Below are 21826 nucleotides of genomic sequence, written 5' to 3'. Positions count from 1 at the left end.
CAGATGGCTTACTCATCAAAAATGATTAACACGGCTTTCAACCAGGTATAACAACAAATAGAAAGAAAAACATTTTATTTTCTTTGATAAACTATGTCTTGCTCTCTAGGACCCTGCCACATAGTAAACTAATTTGTTTTGTTTTTTCTGACATGTTTTTAAGGGAGTTATAACCCTCTGTAGCTGCACATAAAAAATAAAATGGTTAAAAGTATTTTGTAAGCCTATCTGCGACATATGTCTTTGAGGCAGAGAACAGTACACGAGATGAAGTAAAATTGTTTGGTATAAGCGGTTATTCTTGGCCGTTAATTATGATGATAATACATTGTTTACATTTGGTGATATTTAGCTCTTTACCATAGGCACAATAAGTAGATTTGTTCCTTTTGTTTAGAGATTTAAAAGACATTCTAAATGCGTTTTAGTTGACATACTGGTACGTACATGTCATCATTTTAATTTTTATATTGATGAGACATTGTTTACCGTAAAGCCTGTTCTATTTTTAAGATATCATATATGTCAAAATGTTATTTAAATTCCGTGGTTTTCTAGAAGGTTCCGTCAACAGGGTGTTACATAATTTTAAAGTATTGGTTATTCTGGATTTTTCCAAAATCTTCTTTTATTCTTAGTGATATATGAAAGTATAACTCTTTAAATAGAAAGCTGTCTGAGGACAGGGGAGAACCTAAGTAAGATATTATTGAAAAAATTAATCCTTTTTAGCTAAGAATAACCAGTTTGGACATTTCACATTTGATGGATATACATTAACATTATGGATTTAAAAAAAATCTATTTAATGAAATGTTTTTATATTCTTTGGATATAGTAAATTCAGTTTAGAGTCATTGTGATATATTTGGAATAAGTACTGATTGGATTTAAATTTGACAAGGACAGGATTTGAACTATTCTTGCGTGTAAGAACTGGACTTTACGGCTAATTAATATTTTAGGTATTTGAATTATAAATCTTAAAAGTAACTTTTTATATTGTTAAAAGTTGCTGGATTGAATTTCTGTTACCTTAAGTATTTCAAGTAACAAGAAATTGTTACCATTAGACGTAACAATACATACTTAAATGCAAATGGAGATTTTAGCGAGTAAGACTTCCTCGAACGTATCAGATCACCTTTAACTACTTAAAGCATTTGTTATGTACTGTCCACTTATAGACTGATCCGTGTCCCTTATCGTTTGATAAAAAAGTAAAACGTTTTTGGGTACAGTTTTATATACGCTATAGTTTCAAACTATCAAGTCTCCTACATATAAGTGAACCTTGAAAACAGCAATAATTATTGTTGTTTTGTGCATTCCAAGCTTTTTGCTATTACGTTATACATTCCATTTCATAGCACTATATTAAATACATATTTATGCCATTACATCACAATTCACAACAATATTTCATTTAGTTACGAAATACAACACAATCTGCAATTTGTAGGATTAGTTTTTCCGTTTTTCTTTTTCCGTGGCTGAGATATTGTCCTTGATATGTGTAATATATTACATTGGCAGCTACCTACGCAATATCGTAAATAGTTCCAGACTACAACTGTAAAATGACAATAGAACTAATAACAAAGAAATATTATGTCCTAAGATAAAGAAACAGCTGGCAAAGAATTTGAAATATGCAATGAAATATTAAAGTTTGACAGTTAAACTCTAAAAATATGACCTTTTGAATGATTTGCCAAAGGTATCTTGCAAAAATGCAAACGGTATGCAGGGTTTGAGATATTGGAAGATGAAACTAGTTTTCTATTGCCTGCAGTATGTCATATTGCTTACAAAGTACCAGTTGTAACTCACTGAGTATGTAGAACAGAAATAATTCCAGTGATAAACAGTTAAATTGGTAAAAGAAATATAGTTATAGAAAGTGAGAATGCTGTTTTTCTATTGTGGCTCTGTATTTCCAAAAGCATACTGCATTGGACAAACATTAGTATGTCTCCGGAGAATGTTCATACAAAAGGTTGGGATTAATTTGAATGCCCGATCATAATTGGAATTAAACTTGTCTTGGCGTTAATAGTGTGTGGTAATTAGAATCCGTATTAAAAGGTGGCACAGAACATAGAATTACCTGATTTGCTTTATCTATTCTTCAGTTAAGGCTATCAAAATACGAAAATGCATGATACCACATTGCTTCAAAATTCTACGTAATGTAACATTTTGGCATCTGCGAAATTTCAATTAATTTTGATACGTTTTACACTTTTATTTCAGCATTCGAAATAAATTTGATTAACTTATCTTTATTTCTTACCTCTCTCTTGCCAATTTACATCAAAGGTGTTAATTAAAGCCATAAAATGCATTGTGTAAACCCTCAACAGATGAATTCGAGGTAATGAGAATAATACAGAAAGTCATGTTTACATTATGTTAGACATAAGCCAGCACGTTGATCTGCAGAAAAACGCATTCAATAAAACATTATTACTTGTGCTCATGCTTGTGCTAACATGTTCAGAAATGCAATGTAGTAATTTCAATTGATTCTTCTTGAAAGAAAGGACATTGTATTCAACATATATTACAATGTTTATTATATTCTTGGGAAAGTGTTAGATACATCAATAAATGTAGAAAAAGTATGAAAAAAATAATTCTAACTTATAAGGCTACATAATGGGTTTCTTAACAAAAAGATGCACTATGACGGAGTTACTATTTTCCTTCACAGTCCAAGTGATTGTGCAACAATGTATCTGTACTGATAACTATGAAGGTATATATACTACATGGAATACTGAAAACAGTTCTACGGTAAATTATTACGTTGGATCAAAAATGCAGTTAAAAAGTAACGAAAATATTGTTAAAAAATCTCAGAACGAATCACGGACAATTAACAAAACATTGACGATCCATGAAAATATCACTAGTGGTGAGCATATAACATGGAAACCAAACGGACGTGATAAAGAGTTACCCTTTGTCATAATTGTGGTAGGACCAACTGCTGCATTTACAATCATACTCTTTCTGTGTTTATCTTTTTATTTCCACAATCTACAGTTAAACAAAAATGCGCAAAAATTATCACTCACACTGTATGTGACACCTGAGAATGTGACACCTGACACAATTTCATTGACACGCGAAGATGATGAGATCACATTGCCGGTGCTACCAACAGTAGGCCTAAAGGCAAACGGAACGACGTCTCCCAATACATCAAGTCTTACAAGAGACACCAAGAGTATGCGCTTGTCCAGACAGCATTCTGCACAGGGTCTGAATCTAACTAGAGAAAATTCCACTCAAAGTATGAAGCTTTCTATGGACAATGACCTTTTCTGTACACCAAAGAAAGGCACAATATCTTTAGGTTTGCCATCTAAAGGTTCGATATTAAGTGCACTCGCTGACCAAGAAATTGTGAGTCAGTCAGCTAAAAGAAAACGTTCCAGTTTTATCTTATAATGAAGATTATAATCGGACATTAGACCAGCACATATTGATAAACACAAAATTAGGAATAAGAAAGAGATAGAGGTACAACACTTTGTTTTATGCTCTTCAGTAAAATACTGAAATTTATCAGTGAAATAAAATTTATATTGTTATTTGTCACACCTGACTGCGAAATAATATGAATTATAAATGACAGAAAATTCCTTGCAAAATATTCCTCAGTACAGTCTAGCTGTAAAAAAATAATACCAGGATCATAAATATTTACATTCTATCATAATAAAATGTAAAAGAAATCAGGAAACGTAATAGAACTATCTACAAAGAAATCCTGACGTCACGACATTATGACGTCATGATGCGATGCACGTGACGTTGCGCGGACAAACGAGATATAATTTGGTTAAAACCATTAAAGATGCATAAAATAAATAGAAAATGTGTTTGTTTCAATGTAAGATCGAAATGTATTCACTCGTAAACACCATAATTTACATCTTCACTCGTGGCTGTGCCACTCGTGAAAATATTGCATTATAGTGTTCATTCGGTGAAATATATTTCGATCTCACACTAAAACTAACACATATCATCTATTTAAAAAGCTAATCTGAAGGTGTGCCATTCTTATGCGGAACAAATATTTTGCAACGAACTGTAAGCATGTAATCTATTTCCGGAAACTTGTCGTTTAGCTATGACAATGCAATCATGGCTATTAGCTTTTATTGTCTCAGTTTCAGTTATTTTATAATGACCTTGGTATCTATGTACATGTAGATCTATATAGTAAAATATCATGTGAATTGAACTATGCGGATCATTAAACAGAATTTTGAAATTAATACAAGCTTATTCAATGATTTAATATTGTATATTTTTCTATTACATTTCATTGAAGAACAGCACATGATAAGTTTATGATTTAGCATCTATGATAGCATCATTGACTATGTTGTGGAATAATAACATCTGAATGCTTGGCTTTTGATATAGTTGTAGTCTACTGATATGCAAAAATCGGAAGTGCAATTGACTAATGCTATTCTGATGAGATAACCAGAATTCTTGCATAAAACCCGCATTCTCGAGGGGTATTTACGAGGAAGCAAACATGCATTTATTAACTTAACATTTTGTTTTGGTACAGACCACACTACATAAACAGGCAAAATTGTAAGTATCTGTGCATGTAATTGTCTGTACCTCCTGTGACACCTATGTTCTCTGTGTACTTAATCGTATCTTAATCGCATTTGCAAAATGAAATAATCGCTTATATCCTTAGAACACCGTGCACAATTTCATGCAATATCGCCAGACATAGGTATGTTTTTGACAACACAGAAAATGACGTCACTCGACCTTCAGCTATTCCCGGAAGTAAAGAAAATGAAAGTAAATAGGCCAAACTTGAAAACGAAATTCGCATTTGCATTGGTCGATAGTCAGGGGTCACGCTATGGGGTCACCCCGTCGTGTACTTTAATTTTTGCTAATGGGGAGTCAATTTTCAGCACTTTCTAACAATTTGAAAATACATAGGCTTTAGCATGACATGTATGCTTTTCATCTACGAAAACATATTTGAACTCAGAATAAACACAAATCCCACAGGGTCCGTAACGGAGCAAGGGTATTTTTTGGAACTTCGTCAAATCCTTCAAAAGGTCCTTTTTTGATGTTGTCTGAAAGTGTCAGTATATGTCTCGGATGTAAGATATTTTCGTATTTGAGAGCTGCAGACCTAGACATAGAAATAATTTCAAAATGAATTTCGTGTAATAAATGTTGATTCTACGGAAGCGTGAAAGGGCCATCAGACGCTAATACGGTTTTATTACGTTACGGGTGCGGAAAGGATACATACTATTGCGTCCCAGATTTGATATCACAGATGTTTCCACAATTACCATGCTTCATATACATATACAACCATGTCACATGATCCGCCGGAGTAAAACAACTTTTTATTAATTCTAAGGAAAGTATGGACAATGAATGTCGATTATCGCTGGTATATTAATGTTGCTCTTATCCAGTGAGACCTAAATGTGAAGTATAGACCTGTCATGTGATTTCAGCAAAATTGCAATCAAGGTAAAGGAAAGAGCTCTATAGGGTAAAATGAAAATAAACCTGAGAACTTTTTGGACCCGCCACTATGCAACCACCAGTTCTTTTCTCGCCATTCTCCTATATAGTGCATGTTAACCTGTAAGATGACATAATGCGCGGCTAACTTGTAACCGGCGGTTATACGTCGTAAGAAGTAATTTCACCAAGGCTGCGCCTACGTGAAATTATTACGCCCGACGTTTAACAGCCCATCGTGTATAAATAGTGTTTAAACACGGTTTTGCTATAAATTATTTCTTAAATAAATATGCACGTATGTTATGTGCTTATTTTGCGCACATAAAACTAATTCTGTTGACTCGTGTCCACGTAATATTTAGCACCGTGTATGCGTCGACAAATAGCGCTTTCATATTTGATCAAATATTTTACTTTAAAAAACTGTTTAAGTTGGTTATTCACTCACAGTGCAGAATAATTTACGCCCTAATGGACGTATTACCATTTCCGATCACGGCGTGTATAAACAAAGGAGCGTGACAACCTACCATTTGATACCATACATGCGAGGAGAAACATTTCTGTCGTATTTGATCTAAATCGAAATGATTTATAGCAACACCGTGCGCCCTCGTGAAATTATTACCCGACCCGACATATAACCGCCCATCGTGTATAAATAGTGTTAAGATAAGGTTTTGCTGTAAATTATTTCTTGAGTAACTTCTATATTTTGCTTTAATATTTTTTACAAAGTTGAATTTTTTCGTAAATGCTCAACCACTAGTACTAAGAATCTGTTTCCTTTTATTCAAACCTGTTTTTTACTAACGGTATAATTTGTTATTTGCGTTGCGTTCATAATGGTGCTCATCATACACTACCTTAAATAAACAACCCATCGATTCAATAAAAGTTTATGCTGTTTAGGAATTCCTGTAATTTGGCCTCGAACCATCTGCCGTCTTATTTAGATAACGAGAATTTCTTTGGATCTAATCGATAGTTCAGCTCAGCAATTTAAAGCAAACAAGAAATATCTTTAAAAATGATGGTCGGCGAATTGTAATAAGGAAAGAAGTTTATGAATTTTTCATCTAACATTCATCTTTCATCTAACATTTTTCAAATTGCAAAACTAAACACCGCACTTTAACAATTTAAATGGTTCTCTTTTAATTTTTCGCAAAGGTTTCGTAGTGTTGCAATTTTGTTTCGTTTATCCTTAGACGAATAATTACAGCAGTAGTTTGATGAAGATTCATGAAGAGAGGTCATTAATCGAGTTTATATTTTTAGCTAAATTGGTCCCTATCCCCATTTGTAACAAAATAGCAGGACACCTTACGATATTGTTACACATCGAGTTTGATAAAAATCCATTACATTTTAGTGGTTAATGCGAAGAAAGGCATATCTACTTTTAGCTATAGTGGTCCCTAATAGGGCCCAAGTTCCTATATAAATAAATTTGGAAGAGGACCTTATAATGATGCTCCAGACCAAGTATGACAAAGATCCACCAAGCTGTTCATGAGACGCTGTATAAAGGCATTTCTAGTTTTAGCTCTAGCAGCACCTAAAAGGGGTTAAATGTCCCAGCTGAACAAAGTTGGCTGCGGGCCTAAACAATTCATGAATCTTTGGACAATGACGTCACACCTATAAAAAACTGAAGGTCAAGCAAAACATACAATTGTTATTATTTCAATATTTCTGTTTCATAAGCAAAGTTTGACCGTAGTCATATCACATAGATAAACTGTATGCAGCGTACCTTCATTTCAGAGTAATGAGATTCAGTCATTATATAACATATATATAATAAAACAGATTTCAACTGAGTTCAATATTTGCATACCATACTAAAGAAAAATATTCATATATAATAAATCAGTTAAATAATTTATAACAAATATATCAAAGCAAACAAGTACTCATTTTAATATGCAATCTGAATAAGTCACAAAAGCAAGAATTCTTTTCATATACAGACGACAATTTTAAGAAGGAAAATCTTTTAAAAAGCACTTCTCTACATAAAAGACTCTTATCACACCCTTATTCATGTGATACGCAGACCGTATTCAGCTCTTTCTTTAATTTGATATATGTTGGTATTTGAACAGGTTTTTATCATATTTATTAAACTTACTTATCATTTTGAGATATATCAATATTCTTGCTAAATATACTGAGCCAAAGTTAGCTTTAAAACTGTGGACAGCGTCGTTTAGGATAAACGCTTTGTCTACATTTCACTCAGCGTAGCACAATCAACAGAGTGAAAGAAATTGACACTCTCGTCCAATCAGGCAGAGTGTTGCATAAATCTTTCATTTTGATAAATTATCTATAATACGTTATCAAGTAGTTTGATTTGCAAACTGAAGTCACGTGGCATAGGTTTCGAAAACGAATTTAGACGGCGTCGCCGAAAAATAAGTAATGAATATTGATTTAATATTTTAATGAAAATTCTTTATCTTTTTATATATTTATCTCACTAGTAGAAAATTGGGCATGTTGACAGTTTACGAATTAAATGCGATCACATATTTCTGGGTACAAATTCAGAAACTGATTAAACCACCATAATGTTGTTAATGTTCACATCAAACGTTTGTTGTTAATCTTATTATGAATCGCACCCAACAGGATAATTTACGGCGTAATAATTAAGAAGTCCTATGTTACTTGCTGCACTTAAAGTTGCAGTAGGCGTTGGTAACATCGTTATAGATATTTAGTTGAGGTGTCCCTATTTCTGTTAGGTTTAAATAATAACGTTATGTTATGATTATACTACATGCTTAGCATATCAACTCTTTCTAATAATTTCGACAGCATAAATACTGAAGATCACTGTATCGCTTATGTGTTTTTATGATTATACTAGGTTCATTTCAAATACCCTGCCAAACGTTTCATAATCCGATATTTTATTTACGACAAAACATTTCTCTTGCACTGATTCTGTTTTGCTACAATGCGTCTGTAATGCTACATTACACATATCATGGAGCAAATCATACAAAACATGTCATGTTTCCATGCATCAAGAAAGCCATAAAATCAAACAATAAAGATAAACTAGAGATATGTCAAAATTTTGATCTTTTACATTCTTTTGCTTAACATTCCTTAGTTAAAACTATTTCTGTCAATCCTTACATACAGGCGAAAGATGGTGGAGTGTTACGAAATAACACACTTTGTAATGAAATACATGTGCCTGAAATGATTGGTATACTGACTGTACATTTCTCGTTGTATTGCATTATGCATGTTACGGATATTACTTTACCGCTTGGAGACAACACATCAATTAAATAGGTAGGAAATGCTTGAAATATTAAAACCCGAGGAGTAGACAATTATATGGCTATTTTCAGATTATCAAGTTTATTGTTTCTACCATACAATATGCTCAGTCAAAATAGAGTGTCCACAGGTTTTAGATAACCATACATGAAAAGTACGCATATTTTATAACGAATAAAAGGTTAATCTATGGTCCATATGTCTGCATCAATGTTTTGTTTTATCAGTGATTTATAAGGTAGGGGTCAAAAGACAACGCTGTTCTTCTAACACTAGCTTATATCTAGTATGACTACCTATTCGACGTATAAATGCCAATAAAAAGACCTCATTGACTCACGTGATGTCAATGATGTCGTTTGGACCTTTTCCATTTAAACAGGAGCGCATTTTCAAGATTTTGCAGGTTGTTCAAAACGTGATTTTTTTCTAATTCTTCCCCAAAAGATCCCAAATATGTTCTATGGGATTGCAATCTAGGGATAACGCGGGTCATAGCAAAACATCAACGTATCCCCTTGTCCTGCTAATCAGTTCCCTTGTATGGGCTGCTATATTGGGTATGGTATTATCGTAAGAATTGGTGTTGTTGAAGAAATGGAACTGCCACAGGACGCAATACTTCATTCACATTACGCTGACCATTCAAATTCCCCCTGATGACGACACAGCTGTTTTTCTTCCTCCTGTAATTCCATGATACTCCCACCACCAAGACAGTCACATACAAGAAGACAGATATTAACAAACATTTTCCCCACTTCTACGGTAAATACGAATCTTACCATCTGCAAAACTTAAGTTAAGGCTATATTGGTCACCAAAAACACTCTTACCCCACAGCGCACGTGCACAGCGTAAATAACGCTTCGTCAAACATGCTTCGTAACATGCGATTAAACCCGATTATGATACTTCCAACCAAAGAAATATAATTAATTTTTTATAGCTCCTTGTTCGAACAAACAGTCGGCTAGATCTAAAAGGAACTGTTTTGGCTTTCATTACTGTTTGCGTATTGACACCAGCTTGAACTGTACTACTTGACACCATTTTTAAACGACGACGTAAATTGATAATGGTCATATGACGGTCTTGTTTTCCTCAGCGTAACTGACATTGACCTGTCAGAAGAGTCTCCATTTTGTCGAATAAGAACATTGAGACGTAGAATTGTATTCCTATGACAGTTTAACTGCCGTGCAGCGTCATGAACGGGAGTTCCAGACGCCATCATTTATAGCACCTACAGTCCCTCTTGTTTTCTAAGGAATGGCATCGTTATGCATAAAAACTTTGGAATATTATGTGTTTTCTTGATAAAACGAGCGTCCTAGATACACATATGACATTAAAGATGCAAAAAAGAATAAAGCATTGTGTTCTCATGCAAAAAATATTGCATAAGATCTTACGTTAATCAATAGTAAAATGAAAAAGTCAAATGACATCAACTGAATGGGTTTTTTGAGTGTATTTACCCTGTGTTGAAAATTTGACAAACATTAGTCTACTGGTTACAAAGTTACAAGCGAAAGAGTCATGCACACTTTAATTTTTGACTGAATATATTTAAAATTCGCATATAAAAATGATACTACTTTGTCTTTTGAAAATACGCAGATTATATATATCATTCAGACGGCCAATTAGAAAAAAAGAAACTGAATTTGCAACGAGGGTAGGATATATCAAGACTAAATATATCATGTAATAATATCTGCTAAATAAGTTTTGACACCAAATCGAAAAAAGGAAATACCCGCACCTAACTCGAATGGCAGTATGCGATCATGGCTCTAGTGACAGCCCACACACATGCATAAAAACTGTAAAAACAACACATGGCCACCTCAACACTCCACTGTACACTATTTTTCATTCTTAAGTAATTGGAAAATAACCACAACATAGCCTTTAAACTTTTCAACTTTTATTTCAATACTTAGGCTCTTACATATTGAACAGCAAAGCATCACAGTAAAGAAAAACATTTCAAACAATATCAATGGCGGTAACATATGTATGTTTAGTGCATATATATATATATATATATATATATATATATATATATATATATATATATATATGCGTGTTTATCAACAGTTGAGACTGTGTCTTGAATTTCTAATTCACTATTACCGAACTGACAAAATGTCTCGTATGATTTGTGTTCATAATCTTTTTCATTTGTGTCCAGATTGGCCAGGTCTGCATTCATGTGTGCACAAAGACTGAATCAAACTATGCTCACACGACATCATTAAGTATTGACTGGGCTATTAATGTATTGACTGGGCTATAATTTTGTGACACTCCCAAAATCGTAATTATGCATAAATGCATTATGGCTATCTAAAGGATATGCAATTAACTGCCAAATACCCTTTTAAAGATTCAAGATTCTGCTTATCACAACTGGTATATTTAAATCAAGACAGAAAACAGATTAGTGTGTGTGTTAAATGATTCTTTTAAGACAACACATGGCCATACTTACATTCAAACCAACCAAATTCGCCAAACCAAATTTTTATTTGCCACATTTATTTCATATGACAGAGCGGTATAGGCCTTTTATTCCAACCGTAATTCCGGATACTTGTTTGAACTTTTACTGGTATGCATATAACTAAAATTAAAAACCATTTTCGCTGAACTTCTATGGCAATCTTTTCGGCGCTTATGTGCATGCGCAAAAACTGCGTCACAGAACCAGAAGCTAAATGATATGCACGTAGGTACCTAACATATGTAAATACCCTTTAATAACTTTCGTCAAGAAAATAGAATAACGATATTTGCATAAAACACTAAATTTTGCTTCTAAGGGTTGTACGAGAATCTATTATTTTGTGACATTAGAAGAAAAATAAATGAATACGTTTTATAAAATAGCTTGATTTGATTGTCAGTTAAACAAGGAGGAAGGTCAAGCTGTTAGCATTGTACGATAAACAACGGTTGATCTGTGAACAGGTAAGAGAATATCATAACGTTACTTGTCGATTGCCATATGACGCCCGGTTCATTACTACTCGGATAAATGAAGTCCAGCATAATTTTTATCAAAATTCTTCAGTGAGCATGTAAGAATTAAAACAATAAGGCCTTTTTGTGGTTTATCGTCGTTTATCGTTCAGATGCTCGGGCATTTAATCACTCGGGCTTATGCCCTTATGTTTCAATTCCTGTGAATCTGAACTCTGAACCGTGATAAATCAAGCGAGGAACTAACTGAAGGCCTTGACTATTTGATAATTATACTGACTAGATATTTAAATTGTACATAAAGATCAATACTAGCATCAACAAAAAGAAAAACGTTCGACGCTTCGAACGATATCTTAACATGATAAGTCTATAAGAAAAAAACCCGTTTACATTTCTGTTTGTGGTTATTCTGTATTTTCCTCAAAGATTTATCATAGTCGGAAATAGATGTAATCCTGGGAGCATGCATCGACCTCTTTTTACTTTGGGGCTCCATCGTGAAACTAACATGTGCTTCTCCGGGCTAAGGCCTATCTCCACGATCCGCTGCTTTCGCAATAAAATTTAGCTCTGATTCCTCCATTTGGTACATAGGCAAGATCTGCTTGTCTGATTACTGATAAAATATCTCCCTACCCAGGAAAAAGTCCATGATTAAGGATGATAATTAAACTGATTATCATAAGAAGCGAAGGTGTGGATAGACGGTATCAGCCTCCCAAGGATGAAGTTCATGGCCAAGGGTAATAATACATGCTGGTTACTTTGATAAAGTAAACAAGTAAACCCAGAAAGTTTGATCTTGCTCGTTAGCCGCCATTGCATACTAATATGTATTGTTGACATATATCATTTATCAGTACTTGCCTGCTGAAAATTACGCTTTGTCTTAAATTTTCAAATTTTGAAAACTATGGAAAATATTGTCTATAACTATGGTCTTTATTTGCACAATTTGTTTGGCTACAATTTTCATTAATTTAATGATTTATACATTTAATAGCAATATGACATTTATCATAGTTACCTAATACAATGTACATTACAATCAGTGATTTTAGGGAGATTTGTTTGATGTAATTATTTTTCTCTTTTTTTCTGTAGGAGAGATATCGTATTTGATAGGAGTAATACATTATCTTATAGCATACCTGCGTAATAAAGTGAAAAGCTCTAGACGGCAACTGTAAAGTGGAATCAGAACTAATAAAAAAAGATAATATTTCACGAATTACTATCAGATAAAAAGATCTTTTGGCAAAGAATTGGAAATACCTGAAATACAGTATTTATTTAACCCCAAAACACCAGTGGCAAATATAATCGTAAGAAACTCATTAGAGAACTTGAAAGTCAATTATTTGTTTTTCTTTACAAAAGTGTTATTAACATGCATTCAAAGGTTAAATGAAGTAAATTGTATACTAGTTTTTGCAGTATAAGGCCAAACCATTTCTAGGTAAATTGATTGACAAATAACATGTGTCGACTCATCTTTTAATAATACAGGCATACATTTTAAGCTATTATATATTCTACTAAAATCATAAACTAGTGGTATTCATTTTAGAATTGATATGGCGTAAGCAAGCTAAAACCTGGGACATGTTATTAACTCATTTAAATTAATTGAAGAATAGAAATTTAATTAACCACCTATGTGTGTATATTTGATGTTTTAACATATGAGGAATTTCAAGTAATTCGGATACTTAATTTCAGTATTGGAAATATACTCAATTAAGTTATCTTCATATGTTTGCGTTAACAATTTGCAAGCAAATGATGAATTAAATACATAAAAACTCATTTTGAAAACCTTCGCTATCTCTAGTTGAATAGATAGCAGATGGTTCCATGGTAATAGAAATAACACTGAAAATTATGTTTACATTTTGTAAGATATAGGCCAACCTGTTTATACGCAGAAAACGCATTAAATTGTAGAAGGTGCAATATTCAATAGAATGATATTACTTATGCACATATAATACGCTAACTGATAAATTATTGAATAATTATAAGTTAACATACTTCCTTTTTACAAGTTGGATTTTATTTTCAACATGGATTAGAAATGTTTATGATATTCATAGGCAAGTGTTAGAAAATAAATTTGGGATATGAAATGCAGTGATATTAACAAATATTCTGTTTTATTTGTCAGGTACATACACAATTACGGTTTTATAAACAAAACAAGCGCCATGACAGTGTTATTATTTTTATCCGTATTTAAGGTTATTGTGCAACAATGCATCTGCACTGATAATAGTGAAGGTTTCAATACTACATGGAATAAAGAAAACAGTTATATTGAGAATTATCTCAATGGATCTGAAATGCCGTCTCAAAGTTACGATGTACAAGAGACAAATTTTTCAAAGTCGTATAACGAAACAAAAATACTCAATAAAACATTGTCGATCCCCGTAAACATCACCAGAGGATGGAAAGAACCATGGAAACCAACTTACCCTGAAAAACAGTTACCTTTCGTCATAATTGTGGTAGGACCAACAGCTGCGTTTACAATTATTCTCTTTCTGTGCGTATCTTTTTATTTCCATAATTTACAGCTTAACAGAAAAGCACAGAAATTATCGCTCACACTGTATGTGACACCTGACTCAAATTCTTTGACACGAGAAGACGATGAGATCGCATTGCCGGTGTTACCAATAGTAAACATAAACGGATCGACGTCTCCCAAAACACCACATCTTTCAAGAGAACTCTCTGTGAATAGTATGCGTCTTTCTAGAGAAAACTCGGTACAGAGTATGAGGCTTTCAAGGGACATTGAAGTATTCTGCACACAAAAGAAAAGTACGATATCTTTAGGTCTGCCATCTAGAGGTTCAACATTAAGTGCTTTTGCCGACCAGAAAATTGTAAACGAGTCGGCTAAAAGAAAACGTTCCATTTTTATATTATAAACAGTGTAATACTAGTCTGTGTAACAGCATTTTCGTTAAAAGTGAGTTGTAGATCAGCAGTTCTTTAAAGACGATTTCAATGACGTGTTATGTAAGGAAAATATGTTTCAAAAAATATATTGTCGTATGTTCTGATACAGAATTTTTAAGAAGATGTCAAATCTTACGATTTATACCAAAAAAAAGCATTGTAAACAGAAGCTTCTTTCAAATTTTGGTCGAAAACTACATAGTTTATTTTGGTGTTTTAGCAAATTCACCTATTTATAAGTATTTTCTTTCTTCACAAGTATTCCAGTGTTTGTTATTTATTTCAAAAGATTGCTATGTACGTATCTATATCATCTACAGCGGTAGAGAATTATTTTGAATGTAATGAAGGAAGGGCTTAGTTTTAAATGTTTACACATAAGAAATATAGATATTTATCACACTTATGATGGAATGTTATAATTCTAAGCTCATGTATCTACAAGATTGTTCCAATTTAAGTCAAAGGTTCTTTACTGTTGTCAAACCATTCTTTTAGTAATTGCAATACAATAAAGCTGGATTTTATATGAAGATTCAAAGACATTTTTGCTTATTTTAAAGATATTTTGGCATACATTTACATTTGCGTGTTACAGATTTTTGAATGCAATAAATTTACAACAGACCCAATGACCTTAATTTTATTGGTTGTTTTCAATATGTTGGGAAAGGTCAACAAATGAGCAATATTTCAGGAAAATGCTTTGAAGAATTTCGAAGAAAAAGAAAGAAAACTGTACAGATCGTCGAAGTAGTTAAAAAGGCGGGATGGTATCGAATCATAATGACAAAAAGAAAACAAATGGTTGATATACAAATAATAACAAAATGCGTGGACAAAGAATATTCTACGAGGCAGATCAGTGGAAGTTAAAGTATGTTATCAAAAGGCATATTTTATGTTATCAAACATATCAACTAATCTAGAGACCTCTGTACTTTGGTTCAAAACAATAATATATGAAGTATAGACACTTTGAAATAATAAATACTTGAGGGGAGGTAAAAGTCACCTTATATGAACAGCAGGAACAGCAGATGGGTCTGTACCAGCCAAATAAATGTTTCGCCATGTATGAACTTAGCATCTTGAATTTTGAGATATTCTATCATTTCTTAGTACATGTATCTTTAGTTATACAGATATAGTGGACGCAACTTGACCCCGATGGTTGACCTTTGCATTATAATACATAATGAGGCACAACCTATTATTGAAAAGGAGTGTACGTAAAACACGAGCTGCACGAAAAGAAGGAAATATAAATTTATGTAAATATAAATTAGTGTATTTGAAAGTTTTAACTGATCAAATGTAAGTATATATACTTTGATACTGCAATGTATACACACATATTCAATATAAATATACATGGCTACCCTAAGCACCCTTGATTACCATAATGAAATAATCGATATGAATAATCAGCCTAAGGTCAACCATCGCGGTCAAGTTGCGTCTACTATACTATGCCCCAACGATAACTTGATATTTACAAACATTACTATAAATAGATTATAATGGAACATAGGGAATTCAACATTTCCTAACATGTTACAATCTAAATATTTACAGGTTTTATACGAATTACGAATTAGCTCAGTGGTAAAGCATACAGTCCAAGTTCAACAGATCTTTTGCCGTGTGGGTTCGAAACTCGGCATCGACATTTAATTTTTCTTTTAATTTTTATTTCACTTTAAATTGCATAAAAATCAAGATTCCTTCATGAGCTCCGTGACAACACAACAGAGAGGTATCTAAAGGCGATATGGCAGATCAGAATAGTTTATTACATAACAAAGATGATATTGATTAAATGCATGCACTTAGCCATGCAAATAATGAACAGACTAGTGTGTTATATAAAGACATATATACAAATACAAGTATGCCCACGAGCAGAATGTCGAGCCTAACAGCACCTTTGACCTCCAAGTGTGACCTTGACCTTGGACCTAGGGACCTGCTTCTTACGCATGACACTCCGTCTTATAATGGTGAACATTCATGCCAAGTTACATCAAAATCCTGCCATGCATGAAGGAGAAATGCTCCGGACAAACTTCAATTTGACCTTTGAGATAGGAACATGGCGTTTGTGCATGACACGCCTTCTCATTGAGTTAAACATTAATGCGAAATATAGACAAGATTGGTCCATGCATGTCAAAGTTATGGTCCGGACAAAATCGGACGGACGCACGCACGCACATACGCCGAAAGTGGCGACTATATCGAGCTCACCGCAAGCGTGCTTGACAACAAACCATCAAAGAAAGAAACAAAAATACGGAAGCAAAAATGGAAACGAATAGGGAAAACAAAAAAAAATATGAAAAAAAGAACAACCCTTGTGAGGATTCGAACCCACGAAACGATCTGCTTACACCCAATTATTGTCTGCATTTTAGCCAACTGAGCTATGTTGCCATATACTTAGTGGATAATTGAAATGAAAGAAATACTAATATTTGCTTGTCAAGTAATGTGCAAGCATTATGAATGGTTATTTCATCAGTTATCATGATTTAAACTCGTCCTCGCGTTTCGGCGGGAATCACGTTATCATTGGGGATTAGTATAATTTATAAATTATTTTTGCCTAACTTATCAGGCTGAGTTAGTTCTATTATGAAAATAATCTTTCTCAAAAGGATTTTTAAAAAGTATCATATAATTGTCTATAACATTTGACTTTAATTATAGGGGGAAAATTGTTATATTTGCTACGTCTTAAAATGTTAATTGACTAGTAAGAGGTAAGACAGACAAGAATCAACAGTAATCTAACATCTAGTCTTGTCATAAAATCAGTTTACATTAATAAGCTTGCTCAAAATAACTTTGTTAAACATATTTCATAACTGTATCTTCTTTGAATTTACGGCCTCAAATGATGTTATCCGTTTCTACCGACTTCTAATTTAAAAATGTGATAACTTGAAACTCCTTATCTTGTCAGCCCTACAACGTCTGTATTTGAACAAGATTATTGCCCAGCAAGATAGTCCTCTACCAGATTTACATATACTTCAAACAACCAACCACAGGTTTCGTAAAAAATCTCTTGTACTTCTTCAGTAAGCTCAAAATCTATCTTTTACAAAGGAACAAATAGCAGGACAAATGGACAAAATAGAATGGTGTTTCTTTCCTCCCTATAGATTTTAATCTTTGTCTCAGCTTCTATGAAAAAATCTCTTGTACTTTTAAAATTGCGACAGAATCCACCAATTGCGACTGATGCACGAACAGACATACTAGTATATAATCAACCGACGAAAATAAAATAATGTAGTATTTTCTCATATTGTCTTCAATCTATGTACCAAAAGTAAAAAAAAAAAAAAAAAAAAAAAAAAAAAAATATATGTTTTATTTTCTAAATTATCGCAAGATCAAATTTTACATATACTTGAATTATTTCATGTCATAGCGACCACATTTGTATATGATATTTTCCATATTGCCCTTTATTCATGTAACAAGATGCATGAACACGTTCTTGTTTTTAAAACTTATCACAGGATCCAACTTTGTGTAACGGACTGACGAGAGGGGGAGGGGAAGGGATGGGGCGGAGGGGGTTGTGGAAGGGGTGGGGCGGGGTATAAACCATAAATACCCCCCAGTTTACCGGTAGGAGATTAATAAATCTTAAAGTCACAACTTTATGAACATTTGTTTTCTATTCTATTAATTATCAGAAAGCCATTAGTATAGCAACCTTATTTGAGCGATAGCTGCCTGCAGTAAAAAGGTATCTACAATCAGTTTATCTTTCCCTTGCGACATAAAGATGCATTAAAAGCAATTATTGGTATGGGATTAGTATGCATAAGCTAGACAAATCAACAAAACACTTTATGATATTACAGTAATTAATAATTTACCCATCAAAAGTTAGTGCATGCCGTAAATATTCAAAATATATTGAAATGTCTGCAACATTTGTCTCTACAGAACTGTCGCAAATTCTTCGTCGCGATGACATTTTTCTTCGGAATTATGGGAAGTTCAATGAAAAAGAACGCTCACTTCATGTACAAACAGTTGTATGGTTATACATACACATTCTCCTTTTTTGGCTCTTTAAAATTGTAAACAAACTTCTGTGCATATATCATAGTTCTTAGCAGTCCAAATACATCGACAGTAATTTAATTCCTGAACTGTAACAGAGTTTTTATTTGGAGCATTTTTGAGGAGGTGAAAGACACTTGAATTTTACTGGAATTAACGACGGAAAGCATGTGTTATGACTAGATATTAGAAAGGTCACTGCTTGAACAACCAGCACCTCCATAATGCTCTAAAATGCATTTTAACCTGAATATCTGACACTGCTGGAGATTGTGCATTAACTGCTTTTATGTAAAACTATTCATAATATAACATGATCAGTCTATAGTTTACTTTATATAACATAACATAATATGACATAAATGTATGTTAATGTATTTTTTAAGCTAAAGAATTATTATTTCATGCTTTTCCGTCCTTTACTGAAATTTAACGGTGGATTATATTCATAAATTCCACTGTTTATATAACGTTGCACGATGCAAGTAAAGTTGTGCTGGTGAAACTGGTAAAATATTACGTTTGATGTTAATGTTTACGTCGATCACACACTGAAACAAACAAATATCCTTTGTTTCTTACTTGATTATGGGATCCAAGCAAAGAGTAAAGGGCCTTTTCCTAATTATATGGTGACGGCAAGCGGAATATTTCAATCTCATTTCATTCAACTCTTCTATGAAATTCAGTATTATTACTTTTTATATGGCATTTTTAAATGAAATTCATATGAAGTGAAATTCACAATAAGTTTTTATTAGTACATATAACATATATAACAGTAAGATTTTGATTACATATTTTTATGTTGATTTTGTTTTTCATTTGATGATTTAGTAGACGTGCATTTAAACTCATTCATTATCGATGTTTGTTTTTGTTGATGATGTTAACTGCATAATAATTTACTCGGAACTTGAATCGATCATGCAATTCTGCATTATTAATCAGTGCTTATTAATGAAAACATAGCAGCATCAGTGATTATCCCTGTTCATGTAGGGGATAAACTATATTTTGTCATGATACTGGTTAGATATATATAGAATCTATTTGTGAGAGTAAAGGAATGACACATTTAGGAAAATGAAAACACTTTTTCTCATTTTGATTTTGGATGCAACGGTTGTCCAAGGGAATGTCAATAAGACAGACGTTTATAAGATAATATTCAAGGACTACAAAAAAGAAACTATTCCGAAAAAAGATGGTACAGGAGCAATTACTGTGAATTTGAATTTGGTTCTTTATTCAATCCATAACGTCGATGAAAAGTATCAGACAATTTCGGTTCGAGCAGTTTTAGATATTCAGTGGAAAGACGAATTTCTGACATGGAATCCAGATCATTACGGCGATGTTAAATCCATCACAGTTCCGAGTGAAAAAATATGGATTCCCGACATTGTTCTACAGGATACAGTTGGATATATAAGCGATTCCATTAAAAAAGATGGCAGAGCAATGATTAATCATAACGGACGAGTAACAATTTGGCCAAATGACTTATATACAGTTGCATGTAAATTATCAATTAAGAAATTTCCATTTGATAAACAAACCTGCCTACTTGATTTTCTCTCATGGACAAGTCCGTCCTCAGTTATCCAACTCGTAAACTCAGACACAAACTGGATTCCACAAGATCATGATATCTTGGAAAAGGGAGAATGGCATCTGCAAAACGTACGAATTATAAACGAAAGTAAATCATTCGATAGAGGGAACTGGGCTCACGTAATATTCGTATTGGACATTCAAAGAAAATCGCTTTTTCACATAGTAAACAGCCTCATACCTGTTATTTTGATATCCATATTGGATGTTATGTGCTTTGTTTTACCTTCCGAATCAGGCGAAAGGGTGGGACTGTCTATATCTATTTTCCTGACGTTGACTATTTTTCTTTCTGCCGTGAATAGCACTTTACCAGAATCATCAGATGAAGTTGCGATTTTTACAATTTTCATTGGATTTCAAATTCTAGGAAGTGCCCTGTCGGTGGTAATGACCAATGTTTCGTTGTACTTCTACTTTAAAAACATACAGGATCCGATTCCGTTTTTGTTATGGCGTTTTGCAAAAGTCTGTTGTATGAAGAAGAACACAACCGAAAACACGAAAGTCACGTGGCAGATGGTTTCACGAGCTTTGGACAGACTTTGTCTAGTGTCAGCTATTATTTGGCACCCGCTTCTAATTGGGAGTCTTTTCATTGCAGCTTATCAGTAAGCACGACTGATACAAAAATGGATCATTTAAAAGTAATCAGCAATACTGATTTTGTTTGATATAGGATATTTAGCTTTGTATATTGAATTATCAGTATGCATGTCTGTTAAAATACATATCAATAAATGTGGATTTGGACTCAGATTTGCGTTTTCATTGCTGCATATATCAATTTACTATTTACATATTGGCATTACGCTTTGAGCTATTAATTCCTCCATTAGTCACAATACGAATACTAAAATATATATGCATGGAAAATCGTATGTATAAAATCATCAATTCCAAAAATGAGTAATTTTTATCAAATTCTTCCATCATCAAGACCACTGAATTTCCAAAATATATTAACTGCGTCGCTAAACAATACATATTTAATCATGTTTAAAGACGATTTTCCTTTTAATGATATACATAGATAAAGTAAATGAGTATAGATACGTTACAATTTGATCTAATAGAAACATTCAAAATTGTTCTTTTCCGACGTAATCAAAACACACAAAATAGACTGCTGATTTTACTGAATTTTGTTTTCGTCAAAATAAAATAGCATTAAACAAGAGGACCACACAAAACTCATGTTATCAAAGAAAATATATATAGACTAAACAATCATTACTTCCCTATCCAGAATCTCAAATAGTCAGGTTTCTAATCAAGATTTTTATTCTTAGACTGTTATATG

At 33.0% G+C, this 21826-nt stretch overlaps 2 protein-coding genes across 2 annotated transcripts; both read left to right on the top strand.

Annotated features, from left to right (window-relative positions):
* Positions 1-685: 685 nt before the first annotated feature.
* LOC123525029 (uncharacterized) lies at positions 686-15445 on the top strand. The gene is made up of 2 exons (XM_045303701.2): positions 686-965; positions 14015-15445. Exon 2 carries the CDS (start codon positions 14055-14057, stop codon positions 14784-14786), a length of 732 nt encoding a protein of 243 aa, XP_045159636.2. The 5' UTR covers positions 686-965; positions 14015-14054; the 3' UTR covers positions 14787-15445.
* A 3040-nt stretch (positions 15446-18485) lies between these two features.
* LOC123523566 (acetylcholine receptor subunit alpha-like) lies at positions 18486-21278 on the top strand. The gene has a single exon (XM_045301226.2). The coding sequence runs from the start codon at positions 19993-19995 to the stop codon at positions 21136-21138; it is 1146 nt and encodes a 381-aa protein (XP_045157161.2). The 5' UTR covers positions 18486-19992; the 3' UTR covers positions 21139-21278.
* The last annotated feature ends 548 nt before the right edge of the window (positions 21279-21826 follow it).

The sequence above is a fragment of the Mercenaria mercenaria genome, chromosome 3, assembly GCF_021730395.1.
Source record: "Mercenaria mercenaria strain notata chromosome 3, MADL_Memer_1, whole genome shotgun sequence".
In the NCBI taxonomy this organism is placed as follows: domain Eukaryota; kingdom Metazoa; phylum Mollusca; class Bivalvia; order Venerida; family Veneridae; genus Mercenaria; species Mercenaria mercenaria.
The sequence above is the reverse complement of the archived record's forward strand: the minus strand, read 5'-3'. Positions and strand labels throughout refer to the sequence as shown.

What these genes read in the sequence shown, in the direction of transcription:
- LOC123523566 (XM_045301226.2), top strand. Translation starts at nt 19,993, where the DNA reads ATGAAAACACTTTTTCTCATTTTGATTTTGGATGCAACGGTTGTCCAA.
- LOC123525029 (XM_045303701.2), top strand. Translation starts at nt 14,055, where the DNA reads ATGACAGTGTTATTATTTTTATCCGTATTTAAGGTTATTGTGCAACAA.